This window comes from Eurytemora carolleeae, unplaced genomic scaffold, assembly GCF_000591075.1.
Source record: "Eurytemora carolleeae unplaced genomic scaffold, Eaff_2.0 scaffold292, whole genome shotgun sequence".
In the NCBI taxonomy this organism is placed as follows: domain Eukaryota; kingdom Metazoa; phylum Arthropoda; class Copepoda; order Calanoida; family Temoridae; genus Eurytemora; species Eurytemora carolleeae.
This window is the reverse complement of record NW_019396324.1, coordinates 201822-218735: the sequence shown is the minus strand read 5'-3', so window position 1 is coordinate 218735 and position 16914 is coordinate 201822. Positions and strand designations below refer to the sequence as shown.

General features: G+C 32.2%; 1 protein-coding gene across 1 annotated transcript; it reads right to left on the bottom strand.

The window, feature by feature from the left end:
- Positions 1-1564: 1564 nt before the first annotated feature.
- Positions 1565-11873, bottom strand: LOC111700964 (solute carrier family 2, facilitated glucose transporter member 8). The gene is made up of 10 exons (XM_023472056.1): positions 11837-11873; positions 10831-10969; positions 9357-9523; positions 8504-8575; positions 7112-7217; positions 5977-6042; positions 4794-4885; positions 3780-3861; positions 2033-2080; positions 1565-1767 (listed from the first exon to the last, which is right to left on the bottom strand). The coding sequence occupies exons 3-10, from the start codon at positions 9433-9435 to the stop codon at positions 1593-1595; spliced, it is 720 nt and encodes a 239-aa protein (XP_023327824.1). The 5' UTR covers positions 9436-9523; positions 10831-10969; positions 11837-11873; the 3' UTR covers positions 1565-1592.
- Positions 11874-16914: the final 5041 nt, after the last annotated feature.

The following is a 16914-nucleotide window of genomic DNA, read 5'->3' as shown; positions in this document are numbered from 1 at the left end:
TTTTTTATCTTTGATTTAAGCAATTCTTTTTTTGTAGTTCAAATTAAATCTAGAAAATTTGTACAATTTATTTAAATCTTAACATTTTTAAAAAAAGTATTGTTTAAATCAAAGATTACAACAAAACAAACTAAGTTTATTTCTCAAAATATCTTCCTTTCTACATAAGAAATGTTGAAAGTTTTAGAATAAATCACTTCATGAGTCTATATATGTTTCTAATCATGGCAAAATAACTCTTATCTTTAGTAAAATTATTATGCCACTACGTCAAAAAAATGGTTACAATTTTTCATCTATATAATTAACCAAGACATTCATATGTATATATATATATATATATATATGTTGCGTATAGCCAGCCAAACGGCTGGACTGATCAGGCTGAAATTTTTTATGGACACTCATGGGTGGCTGGGGAGTTAAAGGCTAAAAAATTTAGAATTTTTTTTTTTTCAAATGTTATTTTTTTAATTTTTTCCACGGGCAACGCTGGGCCCTTTAGCTAGTTACACAAAAACCAAGATTTAAAAAAAAGCTGTGCTTATGGTGGAGGCTCGTTTACTGCTTCGCGGAGGCACGGTCTGCGTAGCAGAGGATTGGTCTTCCTAGCAAGCCTGGGAGGCTCGTGTCTGCATAACGGAGTCTCGTGTCTGCATAGCGGAGGCTCATGGCGTCCAAGGGTTACCTCCCTCGTCCAGTATGATGACACAAGATGGTATATCGGCCTTGTTTATGAATGCCATGAATGCATTTATTGTCTTCTTAATGGATATGAATAAACTGAAATTACTGTACACTGCAGTACAATTAGTTTTTTACACAAACATTTTAATCCATGGGGTATGGAATAGAAGGGAGATACAACGAACGCGGCCCGCCCTACCATATGATTATGCATGCTTTGCAGACGGGACTCCATTTGTATAAGAAATATTCAGAACAGGTTATTGTATACGCGGTAATTATACATCAGACAAATATTGCTGCTTATTCAAATGAAGTACCGTCTGCAAAGCATGTATAATCATATGGCAGGGCGGGCCGCGTCAGTTGTATCTCCCTTCTGTTCCAGTTTACATAAAATTGCTCCAGCAGACCAAATTATAATATGTCTTGACATAAGGTATTACTGAATTCCCATGTTTATTGGGACACCCAGTATGTAACTTATAACCAGAATTGTGGATATCATTGCTTTATCATAATTTTTGTTAATCTACAGATTAATTTAATCCCGTGAAGTCCCAAACATGTTGGATAAGAAAATGTTAAACATTTTTGAACAGGGTTTCATCTAAATTAATGACCCTCCATGTAAAGATGGCAATACCCAATTAAAACGCTAACCTTAAAACCCTAATCTGAAATGTGGAAGATACCGTTGTTTTTCTGGCTCTAAAAGAACTCAATTCTGTACGAACTTGACCATTGCTTCTAATAAGCAAGAAATTCACAAGTCACTTTTGCAGAGAAACCACAAAAGAAAACAAACAATTTAAAAAAGAACATGGATATCTAATTCATAATAGATCAGACAAAGCTTTTAAGAGCATTGACAATGCCATGTTTGCATGGAGGGTCGCTTGAATTTACGTTAACAGTCTCTTTAATCTGACCTTGATTTCTGGGTTTATGTAGGGACTAAACAGTCCCTTTAATCTGACCTTGATTTCTGGGTTTATGTAAGGACTACCCCAGGCATATCCAGCTTGAGCAGCTAGTGCAGCTGCCACCAGACTACCAGAAAACAGATACAGTGGTCTCCTTTTCATAGTAAACAGAATAAGAAGTCCGTGATAAACTATTAAAATATGTAATCTGGCTTTCAAAGCCCCTCATTATTGAAATAATTTTTTCAAATGTTTTTTTGATAAATTCTGCTAAAGTGCACAATAAGCTTTAATAGAAAACCGCAAAACAAATATTATGAAGTTCTAGAATAAAAGTAAATTGCGATCATTTTTTTAGTTTTTTAAAGGGCCGCACTTTCGAATTGTAAATGTAACTTTTGCGAAATAATAATTTCTACCTTCTTAATTTATCCAAGGCTAGGGAGAGAAGAACCGGAACGAGGGCTCTAGAAAATATATATTTTATTTTTTCAAATTCTTAAATACAAATCAATGTTTAAAATTTGCAAACGCACATGTAAACATAAAAGTACAATACAACAGTTTATATGTAGTAAACGCTTACTCCATAACAATTTTTCGAACACATATCTATCCAGGTACAACTCAGATTCTCTTAACTATCAATGTCAACACACGGCTACAATCCCGTGAACTATCAACGCCACTACCACTGGGTGCAATCTTGTTAGCTATCAGTGTCAATATGGACACTAGCAATCAATTGATCAATGTCTCAAACAGGACACGATCAACACAGCTACAATCCCGTAAAATATCAATGCTGCACAATACCACTGGGCGTGATCTTGTCAGCTTTGTCAATCAGACAATTGTAGAAATCTATGGATCAAGCCAAAAACTAAGGAAACGAGCTCAATACGTAGGATACAATCCACAGGGCTACAATCCCGTGAACTATCAACGCCACTACCACTGGGCGCAATCTCGTTAGCTATGTCAACCGGGAAATAGCAATCTGTCGATCAAGCCAAAACTCAAGGCAACAATCTCAATTTGTATATTTCAACAAAACCATAATTATACTCAACACTATATCAACTAAGGTATATTTCTTCAGTTTAGATTTGAATTGGGTCTTAACAGCGTAATTACAAGTTATGCGCTGTTATATATAACGTAGTTAAGCAATCACAATATTGGTATGACGGAATTATAAACTCCGTATCGAATGGGTTTATCGCAATACATAAATTACGTATTTACTAATGGGCACATTTAACTATATGGACAATGTACAACTTTATTTACTATGGGGCCTCCATATTTGCTACATATATAGCAGAAAGTCGATTACTCTCGATGCGCTCCAATGGGAAATGTTGTCTCCTAGATGGTAAGAAAAAATCTCATTTGACGCCACTCTTGCTTCTATAATCAATGACGTCATATGAGGTTTGTTTCTATCTTAGGAGATAACATTTTCCGAACATTAGAGCGGATAGAGAATAACCAACCTTATTTTACAACCTTGATCATGACGGTGCCAAAATTTTAAAAGATGTTCAAAGATAAGAACATTTAGACATTTAATTCACTCTTCATCAAACAAAGCTTTGAAGGGTACCTTTGAGAATCGGAATGTCCCTTTTCTAAAATGAGGCTTGATTAACAGAAATTATTTACTGCTATGAAATACTTTAACTAATGGCCAGCCAAATTGTAAAAGCTATACAATTCGTAATCGTTCTAAAATTCGTAATTCGTAAAAAAAGGTCCATTCACCACTGTAAACTCAACATAAGGAGATTACGCAGCAGTACTATCAACCCTGTAGCAAATTTCTTCGGTTACATTTTATAAATTCAAACCAGTTTTCTTCTTCTCAATAGCTGTTCAAAAACGTCTGTTCAAAAAATAGGCTCTGATTAAAAAGAATTTTTTTGCCTTCTTAACCTTTTTAGTGCATCGATATAATTTACACAATCGATGTAATTAAAATAATCGATATAATTTATATAACCGATGTAATTAAAATAATCGATATAATTTATATAACCGATATAAATTACATAATCGATATAAATTACATAATCGACATAGTTTAAATAATCGATATAATTTACATAATCGATATAAATTACATAATCAATATTATTTACATAAGTGATATATTTTACAAACCCATAAGCAGTAATTATGACTCCAATCCAATACGTGTTTAAGAGAACCTGGACTTCCGACACTATTGTGTGCATATAGTATTCTGAAAACGAAATTTAATTTTTTTTTCAAATGAATTAAGTCTTTGCTGCAAACTTTAATTTTCGTTTTCCTATTACAACCCAATGTTGTAGACCTTAGATATTTCAAACTATTAAATCAGGTTGCAAAATATAGGGATTGGAAAATTTGAGTTTCTGGCAAAGATTCAATTAATATTTTTACAAAATATGAATTTTTATCTTCTATATAATAAAGCTCTTCACTCATATATTTACATGATAGCTAATAGCTGGCCAAACGACTGAACCAAGTTGAATTATATTGTTTGAGGAACCCCGTGGATTCACTGGTGCCGTGACAAACTCCTGAAAGACAAACTCCTAGGAGTTTGTCTTTCCGGAGTTTGTCTTTCAGGAGTTTGTCTTTCAGGAGTTTGTCACGGCGCCGGATTCACTGGCGGTAACATAGGCTAACAAATAATCTTAAGTGTTTTTTAGTCCACGGGCAACGCCGGCACTTCAGCTAGTATTGAAAAGTGCCTATTTGGATAACCATGAAGATAGAACAATGACAAAGTTTGAGAAGGGATTTTATTTAAGTAATTATGTCAGCATTTTTAAAATATAAGAAACAGGACAAAGGAATTGAGTCTTTGCATCAAACTCAAATTTTTTAATGCCTCTATTATAAAATTTGAGTTTGTGACAAGACTCAAATTTTACATGACCCCACAGAGAAGGTTTATGGATGCTTGAAATTACAAAATAAATTGTGTCCAAAAGTTTTTGATTTTTGTAAAATTTTGAAAATGCGCAAAAAGTTATTATTAAATCCGCGACCTTTTTTTTTAAATTAAACAAATAGATGCAGATCCTCACAGACAGAGCCACAATTAAAAGTTAAGTATAAGATGGGCTCAAAGTAGTATATATATATATATATATATATATATATGTCTCCAATATTATTTACCTAGAGCCGCGAAACCCCCCCAATTAATGCCAATTGTCAGCATTAGATTAGGAACAAAGAAAGGTTTGAGGAAACTTGAATCCAAAGCTCGCCTGAAAAAAAATTTAGCTTTGATAATTGTCCTTAAAGTTGGTTATTTTGGTGGGGAAAAAATATTGTCTTTAAGTGACCCTTCATGCAAAACTCATTTCAACGATTATCACGAAGCAGTCACTTTTAAACCTAGAAAATCTACAATATCTTCCACAATGTTGACCAGATAAAGGTTTAAAGGGTAAATGTTGTGAATTGTCATCTTTGCATAGATAATTACTTAAACTTACGCTAACAGTCCTTTTAAGTGCAATTTAAAAAGATCTTGTATCTACATGTATACATGTCACTTTTATAAATATTTAAAATCTAAATACAGAAGTTTATTTAATAATTAACCTTGCATAATTTATCTAAGCTATTGTAAAGAAATAAACTATAAATAATTATTTAAACAAAGGTTTTACATTAAATTCCATTTTTTTAAAATACAACTACTTTAAATTCCATTAAGTTTTGGAACTTTGATTTGACACTTGACTCTTTTTCCTGCATAATGATGCTTTCATCATTTTCTTTTCGTTTAGCAGCTTCCAACCTTAATAGTTTTAATAACTTTTTAATGATATTTTATGTTTACACAATTTAGATTTTTTTCGAACATATTTTCTTCGCATCAAGGGACGGTAGGAGTAATTTTAAGTGAGATGGCCAAGCCCAATTCACAACTGTACCCTTTAAACCTTTGTCAGATCAAGTATGAATAAGATATCTACGTACAACATTTTTGAAACTGGCAATTTTTAGTTGTAGATTCTCTAAAAAAGTGACTTGTACATTTCTACTGCAGGAAAATATATAGGAATTATCAGTACTTTTATGCCTAGAAAAACGACAATATCTTTCATACTTTTTATCAAATAAAGATTTAAATGGTACCGTTGTAAATCGGACATTGTCATCTTTGCATATAGGGTCATTTGAAATTAGACTTACAGTCCCTTAAATGCGCTATCCTGATTTAAATTAGACTTACAGTCCCTTAAATGCGCTATACTGAGTCCTGATTTAAATTATTAAATTATTGATGTGCTAAAAAAGATGTTCTGAAAAATACATATTTTTGTTTATATATGAATTATATTTGTACCAAGTTTCTGGTGTAGTATCACTGTAGAACATCAAGGCCAGCTTTGCACCACTCTCATTACTTCGTCTAGATATTTAAACAACCATTTTTAGACAGTCGTCGTTCAATACATTAATACAATAAAGACGACTTTCTATCTCAATATTTATTTCTACCAAGCTTTCAAACAGCAGAATTATACTTAAACATTTATACAAACAGAAAACCTCTCGTCGATTTGTTTATTAGTAAACTTGATATTTAAAAATGCTTTCAAGGGATCAAATCAATATTAATAAAAAGTCGTCTTTAATATATTGATATAATCGCCGACCGTGCACATATTTTTACATTTTTTTTATATTATCTCAAATTTTTTGGACCATTTTATAAATTCATTTAGAAAAAAAAAACTCTCGTTTAAACTGCCGGCCAACCGGACTTTTATTTTTTGTTGAATAATTCACTATTGCAGGCGAAAAAAATACCTTAAAAATTGAACAATCTGAGTGTTGAAAGATTATAATTGAATATAGAACTTTTGAAATCGCAAAAGTTCGTTAATAATTAATTAAATTTCAAAATAGTGGCACAAAGCTAATTTTTGAGACAGATATTTGCATGATTAAAAAAAAAATTTGTCTTAGAAAAAATAAATTAAAACATTCGACAAAACTCTTATATACATAATCACAAGACATCCAAGATAATTTAAGGGGGGGGGTCCAATTCTTAAAGAAGGTAAAAATCAGACTTAACATACCGATCAATATAGTTCAACATATATATATATATATATACTTTTTTTGTCTGTCTGCTTGTTGGTTTGTTTGGATAAACGTCAAAACGGCTAAACCTTTCCGGCCGTAATTTTTTGTGGGACCTCACATGACCCCAGGAATGGTTTATGAAACATCAAAATTGAAAAAAAATTCTTGAAAATAGTTTGATTTTTTTAAGTGCGCCAATTCGAAAAGAAAAATCCACCAAAATTTAAAATTTCTTTTAAATGGTCGACTTTCAGAGAAACGAATAAAAGCTAATTTTTAAACAGGGACGCGAAGCGCCCTAAAATCTTATGAATACATATACCTTTATGTTTTATATTTAGGATAATTGAACAATATTAAATTGTTTATTAGAAATAAATTCCTACCTAAGAAGCCAGGGAGGAGAATCTTTAATAAATACGAGTAAACAAAAAGATAAAGAAGGAGGGATCATTGATATAGGTACCACAGTTCTCCAGGGCAGGGAGGCGCCTTTAAACAGATTAACCATTTACAAAGTGGCATGTCCGATTTACAAGAGTACTCGTTTAACCTTTATCTAAGTGGAAAACTTTTGAATGGGATATCCTTAATCCATATCGGTTAATTAATCTGGAGATAAATAACAAGAGGAGAACAAGCCCTATTTAAAGAAAAAGAGTGGATTAAGCACTAATCCCGATATCCACAGTTCATAAATTCCCAGATTTAATCAATAACGTGTAGGGGTTTGAAAGTTTTTATTCTAAAAGCTTTCTTTTTTCTCTCTGAGCATTATCACTTTTAATTCACATTTAAGTTAATTAATTATTTAGAAGTATAAAGGGTACCATGGTGAATTAGAAACTTGAGGATTACTTGAAATTATGTCTGCAGTCTCTTTAAGGTTGTTTGGTAATTTTCCGGGTGGCAGCTTCTCCAAGCTTAGGTTAGGGGGGCCGAGCGCTGCGGCTCAATAGACTTGGGAAGATGTCGGCTGGGAAATTACACTATTAGGAAGTTATCATTTGGAAAAATACCCTTGGGAAGTTGGCAGTTGGGAAAATGCTTTTGGGAAAGTACCTATCGTCTGTTTAACAAGTTTGTATTATGCATTTGAATATAGTACGGTGGTGAGCGATTATATCAATACAATGAAGACGACTTTCGACTTAAACTTTGATTTATAACAAGCTTTTACACAGAATAGATACACAATAAATGAAAACAGAGAGAAGCTGTCAATTTAAAAAGCTTCTCTTTAATTACTTGTAAACTTGTAAATCTAAAAAAGCTTGTAAACAATATAAACTTTAATAAAAAGTCGTCTTCATTATATTGGTATTATCACCTACCAACGTATGTAACTGAAATTAATGGAATCGAGGTCATGAGAAATATATTTTTGAATGCAAAAAATATAAATCCAATTGTTCCTACTTTTTTGGCTTTTAGGGCCTCCCAAAAAAGCATAAAAGGTCTAAATCAATTAAGAAATTTTGTTTTATTACAAAATACAAAAATTGACAATGCCAAAAAAAACTATGGTTTTATCAGAATTTCACCATCTTGCATTATCTACAAAAAAAACTTTTAGAACAAATATAATTTAAAACCGCAAGAAAGAGCCAATGCGATGAAGAATTTTCAAGATGAAAACTTAAATTCTTACCAAGAATCATGGAAAGTGTAAAACCAATATTATGATTGATGATGAATAAGCTCCCTGTAAAACTTTTACAAAAAAAAAATTTAAAATGAGCTATGCATTATATTTGATTAATCAAAAAAAAATATTCCTCGGATGGACGGATGTGATATTTCTCCAACAAAAACCGGAACAGAGACATAGTTGCTTCCGGTTGAGTATCCTAAAAACAAAATGTTTGTTATAATACAGAAACAAATTTATGAATCAACATGAACTAGACTATACTAGACGTTTTTTAGCAGCAACAGCACAAACTGCAGTTATTGCCAGAAAGGTCGAAAATCCTAGTTCAGCCCCCCCCCCCCCTCAGATGATGACACTTCTAAATCAGTTGTCTAGTTTAACTACCCAATTATAATTTATAATCCCGTTCCCGTATGCGCGCAACTTTTCATTTTTCATGCCGCGTTCTTGCAGTTTTTTACAGAGAGGCAATACTTTCAATGCACTAAAATAGTGTTATGTAAGAAATGAAAGTTTTTCAAAAGTTTAAAAATTATGATATTCACAATTAACTATTAGATACTACAGTTTAATTTTATATCCGAATTTTTTTTAATCCATGACAGTCGAAAAACATCAAATAGTGTTTAGAAGGACCGTCCCTTCGCGCTGGTATTATGAACGAAAAATCGGCTTTTTCTCCGACCACAATTGTCTTTGAAAAGTAAGACCAGTACTAATCAATAGCTTATAAGCTATTTACCCAAATAAGTCCCTTTAACTGTTATAACTAATGACCGATAATTAGAAACTCCATAATCTTTAAATGGATTTTTAAGTTTCTTAGCATAAAATTTTTTATTTTAAAATTTGTAGAATTGTTTTTGATCATGATTATGGATCTGATTTTGAATCCAGATTCCAAATTCCAGATTCCAGATTCCAGATCCAGATCTGGGTCTGCAATAAAGCATTGGTTCCGACAGCATTGAAATCACCTGTAATAATTCTGCCTAAAAGAATGAGTGGAAGAGAGTTAGTTAGACTGACCAGAAGAGAACCAATGATATATCCCATGGACAATCCACCATCAGACTCTTCCTGCTCCCAATCCTCTCAACCAAATATCCTCCACCAATCACACAGCCGAGTACATGGGAACTAGCTAGATTAGACTGTATTGAAGAGTAATGAAATCTAGAAAACTCTGAATGTTAATCTTCAAATGTGTAGGCAGTCTATACTTTAACGCCTTGGCCTTTCATTATATCCTCACCAACTTACTTATACATTTTGTAACCATAGACACATACATTTCAAAATTACAATGCGCTTGTTTCTAGCTTAACTTTAAAAGAAGTAATTTTCAAAATACTGATAGATTGGTTCTGCAGTGAGATTCCACGGTACCACGCAAAGGGTGAGACTGTAAAGACAACATTAAAGTCGTAAAATATTACGATCCAAAACTTTCTGTCTTGAAAAAAGCCTTTTAATGGCTTGCTTGTTGATTTGACAAAGAAAGAAACGAGTTTACAGTTGCTTGGAGAATCGAGAATATCAGAAAAGAGACAGAATAAATACCGTACAGTCGTCCTTGAGGCCTCAAACCCTGAACACTGTATAGTGTACACATACACATGAAATATTTCATTTGTGCATGGTATTGGAAAACATTCCTGGAACTGTGAACATAGCACATGATGCAACAAATATTATAATTTTATTAAAAACTCCGTCAATTCTGAACAAAATCAAGTTTTAAAATTCATGGGCTACAAAAGGTTTAAGTTAGTTGGTAACGTCAACCAAAGATCAAGAGGCTGGCGAAACTTCCAAATCGACCCGCTCTCAAAAGTTAATGCATAATTTATATAACTGTATAGATTAATAAACCTAATCAAAGATGCTCTGTGTATATTGGACCTGATAAAGTAGACTATAGATAGTTTACGTTTAAAGAATACATTTCAACAAGAAAAAAAAAATATGAAATTAGGTTACAAAGTGCTCTGGGTATTAACCTGATAACGATTGCATTTAAGCTCTTTTAAAAATTTAAATTCTGGCATTGATCAGTCAAATCTTGTACATCAGTGTAATTCGCAACAGATTACCTTCCTTTCAAATATTGTCAATTTCATCAACCCAATTTTATACGAATAAATTTAGAATATTATACAGTTATAACCATGAAACTCTATAATATATCGACAAAACCGAGGAACTATTTCCCAAGTGGCAACTTCCATTATGTGCAATTTCCCAAGTGGCAACTTTCCATAGGTTAGGTTTGGCCTTGCAATGTAGGCCTAGCACTGCGGCTAGAATGGGCTAAGGGGCAGAGCGCTGCGGCTAGGATTGAATTGGGAGGTTGCCGCTTGGGAAATTGCACCGTTGGGAATATACCCATGGGAAGTTTTTTCTTGGGGAAAAACCTTTTGGAAAATACCTAAGATCTATTAAACCTACCAAACCAGGAGCATTCCTCATCATCTAGTTGTATCCCTCCTCCTTATCCGACCAGTAACTGTGGAATAGCGTAGGAAGAGAGAGAGAAACAGAACCCGACTGTAAACAGACCTAGGTTTCCCACCTCAGCTGCAACAATCTGAAAGCGTAATTTCAATTCACAATGGTACCCTAGAAACCTTTATCTGATCAACAATGTGGAAGATATTGTCGTTTATCGAGGTTTAAAAGTGCTTATGACTGATAATTCTCATATGTTTTCCTGCAATAGAAATGCGCAAGTCACTTTTTCAGAGAAACCCCAATTGAAAATAAACAGAGCTAGGAACTTTAGAATGGGATATCCTTAAACCCGATCGGTTAATCAATCTGGAGATTAATTACAAGAGGAGAACAAGCATTATTTTATCCTGAGATCAAGAAAAAGAGTGGATCAAGAATTAATCCCGACATGCACCATTCAAAAGTTCCCAGCTCAGTTTTAACAATTCTAAACATCACTATGTAATTCATAATTGTGAATCGGGCAATGCCTTCTTTGCTAGGAGGGTCTCTATCAGCCGGTTCTTTAAAGACAATTTAATACAAACTGTTTATACTTTTTGAACTTAAACATTGCATGTTCATGTTCAGTGAGAACCAGAAAAGTCTGGAATAGAAAGGCGGCTTGTAGACTTTAGGTATATATTAACCTTGAATGTGAAGTGTAAACAACCCAATTAACTAAATAAGTGATTAAATAATATACTAATACATTTATTTCTTTGCTACAACATCAAATACACTTGAGGATTACTATAATGTCGTCTTCTTATTCCACAGTTTTCTGGTTCTCACTGTATATATAAAAATAAAAAAGTAGTATTCTTTGTTCGTCTGTATTTAGTATGAGAGAGACGTATATCCAATATTCTGTTATTGATCAATTAATAGATTGGATTTCAACTAAAAGTGCTTCCATTTTAATCTTACAATATTTACAATTATGAAATTTAATCTTACTGACCTGAATATGTGTTTTTCTTTTCAAACAGAAGGGAATGGATGTGGATGGATCCCAAGTTGCAATATTTGCAATATTAATGATCAAAATTAATACCATCATTAAAAATCTCTGGAGTCTAGATTAAAGGAAGTGACTGGCTGTGATATAAAGGTTGCAAGCTCTCATGCCAAAATTGATGAGAATTTTGCCAATTACTTCTTAAAAACTAAAGCTAAAAACAATTGCTTTAGAGTTCTACAATGATCATGTTCAGGGTTCAAAACCAAAGGCGTGGCGACACTCCAAAATCGATCCTGTCTTGTAGGTTGATGCAACTTTTCATAGCATGGGGAATCTAATCAGTTTAGAGTGATTGAGATTGCAATATTATAAAATGAAATATGAGGAGTCATGTATATTATAAATGAAATATGAGGAGTCATGTTGATACCTACAAACATGATTTTACGTTCTGCATAAGACGGAAAACTTGTTCTTTAAAAATCATGAGGCTGGATAATTCTAGAACAAACATTCTTTATAAATAAACTTTGCTGATAAGAAACATATCCCTCAAAAGAAGTTCTAGATGATCGATGAAATACGGGGTAGAGTCATCATTATCTTTAAATCTATCTTTTCTGCAAATACGCCAATTTATTACAGGGTGTCCCACGAAACATGACAGTTGGTAAATAGTTTTAAGAATGTCTTCTTCCAGAATTTTTTAAGCTGTTCAATTGGAAATACAATAATAAAAATATTATATAGGAGTCATGTAAAATTAAATTAAAAGTAAAATATATTTGAGAAAAAGATTTTTTAACAAAAAAAACCCTAAAAGTCTTTAATATCTAATACAGTGTATGGAAGACGACATTCAAAACTATTTACCAACTGTCATGTTTCATTGGGACACCATGTAGCTGAAGTCACTCCCCTTTAAGCAATAAGCATTCCATAGCGGTTTTTCCCCATAAATTGAGATTTCTATCTTGTGAGGATCTTAATAATTTTCATGTCAAGTATGTCACAATTGCGTTATAAATTTATAAAATCTTTACATAAGCAAAAGTAAATATCTCCATTTTTTTCGATGAAGCAATTCGAAGAAAAAAAATTATTATGAAAATTAAATTAGCAGGTTTATGCTGAAGACCCCTAACAGAACTGATCCTGAAAGCTATGTTAAGATTAAGAGTAAACCAGATTCTCAAATATTCGATTGAATTGAAAAAACCATGCATGCATATTCAAATATGCGAAACCGGGTATACTAGGGCAGGGCAATGTTCCGATAATAAATGTCATTTGCATTGATTAAAAGAAGAATTTTTATTGAGAAATAATTAAAAAATGATTTTTAAAGTTTTTTTTCAAATGAACTGAGCTCTTGCCAGAAACTCTGATTTTTTAAATCATTTTATATTTGCAATCCAATGTCACGTCATAGACCTTTAGATTTTTCAAATTTTAAATTCAAATAACCTAAGTTTGAAATATCAAAGGTTTTCTCCATTAGGTTTCTAAGATATAGGGATTTAAGTTTATGGCATAAAATCAGCCCCTCTAACCTTTCAGGGATAGAGTACAACCTTTAGGACTTAACAGTAAAGTAAGTTTTGAAATGTTATAATTAACTTCAGTTAACGCCTTTAAACATCTGATACATTATTAAACGATCAACTTAACGAACATAAACCCTTTAACTGACGAAAAGCCAATTGACGAGAAGGTGGACATTGGATAATCCTAATAGTAATATACGAGAAAGTGGACAGAATAACCCCAATATACAGGGTGTCCCAAAAAACATGGGAATTCAGTGACGAATTGGATATCGTCTTTGTTACGAATTAGCATTGTAATACCTAATTTCTAAAGCCATAATATTATTATGTCTGCTAGAGTTTATTTTATGAAAAGGGTAAAAGACTGCAAAGATGTGTCTATAATGTCTCCGCAAGATGAACAGTTAAGACGGACAAGTTTACTCTGTTTGTATACTGTAATTTTCTTGTTTTATTAAGTAGAACCGTATGCAGTCAAAACATAAACAAACAAAATGTGAACAAAGCAGACGAAACTCTTACAGATTACAGCTTTCTCAGTAGGTATCACTATACTGATTCAAAGAATTAGCTAAAAAGACGATATCGAATTCGTCACTGAATTCCCATGTTTATTGGGACACCCTGTATGAGAAGGTGGACTAGATATAACCCTAATATACGAGAAGGTAAACTGGATAACCATAACATACGAGATGGTGGACTAGATAACCCTAATATACGAGAAGGTGGACTAGATAACCCTAATATACGAGAAGGTGAACTGGATAACCCTAATATACGAGAAGGTGGACTAGATAACCCTAATATACGAGATGGTGGACTGGATAACCTTTATACACGACAAACCTGTCTAAACGTGCTCCAAAGTATAACGGTATAATTAACTAAATTACCCTAGGCATTTTATGCTATTTACTTTTGCAAGATGTGACCTAGATTAAAGAACCAACTAGGATTATTATTAATTAAGACTGAAAGGGACTGTAGACGTAATTTCAAGAGACCCTCAAATTAAAGAATGGCTTGGTCGATGCACAACTCCAATCTGAGAATAAATCCGCAAAGTAAGCATTTTTTAAAACCTTAAAGGGAGTGTTCGCGAAAAATAAAAGGGGGTAAAGGCTTAATGCGATAAAAACGCGCTTTTGATCACTATTAATCTTACTTCTATCTGTTGCGTCTATAAGGAGAAAATTGTTCTAATATCATAGAACGTAGTGTCCATACAAATTCAGAAAGATGCAACATTCAACTCGGATCGTAAACAAATCAATTTAATTCCTAACAAATCATTCAGATATTACAAAAAATGGTCATCTATTATTTTTCAACGCATTCGTATATAGTTAATATTTTATGTCATTTTAAATTTTTCATGATCTGAGAGTTACTTTTGAAAACATTTATTCCTGTTTCGAGGATGTTTGATAATGAAGACGACATTTTCATATTTTCCAGGAATGTTCGAAAATCCAGCGCCAATGATAATTATTTAAAAAAAAATCAAAAATATTATGAAATATCAACTATATACAAATGGGTCGAAAAATAATCGATGACTATACTGTATGTAATATCCGAATAATTTGTTTGGAATTAAATTGATTTCAACCGAACATAAAAATGGTTGAAACAAGCAAATAAACATAGTTCAAATTAACATAAAAGTTAAATGAACCAAAAAATAGTAACTCTTAACATATTTTAGGTATGGTAAACTTTATTTCATTTAGACTATATTCATGTTGAACTGAATCTTTAAAAAAACTTTTTAAAGTTCATTTGAACTATTTATTTTGTTCTATTGAACGATTTTTTGATCATTTGAAATATATATTTTTTGTTTATTTGAACTTTTGTTTTTTTATGCTCAAATGAACAGAACAACTATAATAACGTTGTACCAGGTGCGGTAGTTCAAACAGGATAGTTACAAAGACGATATCTAGATCGTCCATTAATGTTTATTGGCACACCTTCTATCTCAATTGTCTACTAGTATCGAGTACTATGGATCCTTACAATCAAGATTAACCGTCTGAAAAAAGTGTGTTTTGATACTTTGCTAAAATGCAAATTATTGCAAGTTGTGCAATAGTATATTATTTGCATTTGCAATATTACGCAACTTAGGTTATTTTTTGTTGTCTATCTATGAGATAAAGTTAATTCAATTTTGTTTGAACCTTATCAGATATGCAGCTAGGGTATATCTACAGGGTGTCCCAAAAAACATGGGAATTCAGTGACGAATTCGATATCGTCTTTGTTGTGAATTAGCATTGTGTTACCTAATTTTAAAAGCCATAATATTATTATGTCTGCTAGAGTTTATTTTATGAAAAGGGTAAAAGACTGTAAATATGTATCTATAATGTCTCCGCAAGATGAACAGTGAAGACGGACAAGTTTACTCTGTTTGTATACTGCAATTTTCTTGTTTTATTAAGTACAACCTATCGCAGTCAAAATATAAACAAACAAAATGTGAACATAGCAGACGAAACTCTTACAGATTACAGCTTTCTCAGTAGGTATCACTATACTATATCAAAGAATTAGTTAAAAAGACGATATCGAATTCGTCACTGAATTCCCATGTTTTTTGGGACACCCTGTATTAGAGGGGTGGGGGGGGGGGCAGGGCCTTTTTTCTTTTAAAACTGAATCCTGTTGCTTGGAATCTTTTGTAGATAGAATTTTAAACATATGCCCACTGTTTTTGGCCTACAATTTTTCCATTTTAAATTTCTGAGAGAAACTGGGCATTGGAGGCCAACTAACTGCCCCCATTTTGCCCTTTAACTTTTTTTTACTTGCAATGTAAGATCAATTAATCTTGGTTTAAAATTGATTTTTACATTTACAACTTGCAAAACTGGTTTAAAATTAAATAAAAAAGTTCGAATCGATTTTTCATTAAAATTTACTGGTTTTAAGAATTTCTACAGTATATTGCACTTGACCACAACTTCTCTAATTATTAAACAAATGCATGGTGTCACACGAAACATGACAGTTGGTGAATAGTCTAGAATGTCTTCTTCCATAATTTTTTAGGTTGATTCATACCATAGACAATAATAATATTATATGGGAGTCATATTACATGTAAAATTGATTTCAAAGTAAAATAAATTTGAGCAGATTTTTTTTAACAAAATAAACTGCTAAAAGCCTTTAATATCATAATACAGTATATGGAAGACTACATTCAAAACTATTTATCAACTACCATGTTTAAAATTTCTAATTTGTAACAAAATAAATATGCTTTTCTATTGTGTGTAAAATCCAAACTAGGGGAGCTACGAGGTCACAAAGTCTTGCTAGTCATGTCTCCCTCATGTATAGTTTCAAGTTGTTAAAGATAAAACAAAAATTGCCTAAAATCCTATAATTTTACCAAACCAAGTGTGATTAAAGATAAATTGTTAATGTTAATTGGCATGTTGTTACGGTTTTCAATAACATTTTTGTTTACTATGAACTGCAGATTTTGTAATGAACAGTAAACATCATAGT

Excerpts from the sequence above, each read along its gene's own strand:
- LOC111700964 (XM_023472056.1), bottom strand. The coding sequence starts at position 9,435 with ATGGGATATATCATTGGTTCTCTTCTGGTCAGTCTAACTAACTCTCTT. Across the intron at positions 6,043-7,111 it reads TCTCCTCCCTGGCTTCTTAG|ACGAAGTAATGAGAGTGGTG; the intron begins GTAGGAATTTAT and ends TTAAATATCTAG. Across the intron at positions 4,886-5,976 it reads GATACTACACCAGAAACTTG|GCGAGCTTTGGATTCAAGTT; the intron begins GTACAAATATAA and ends ATTTTTTTTCAG.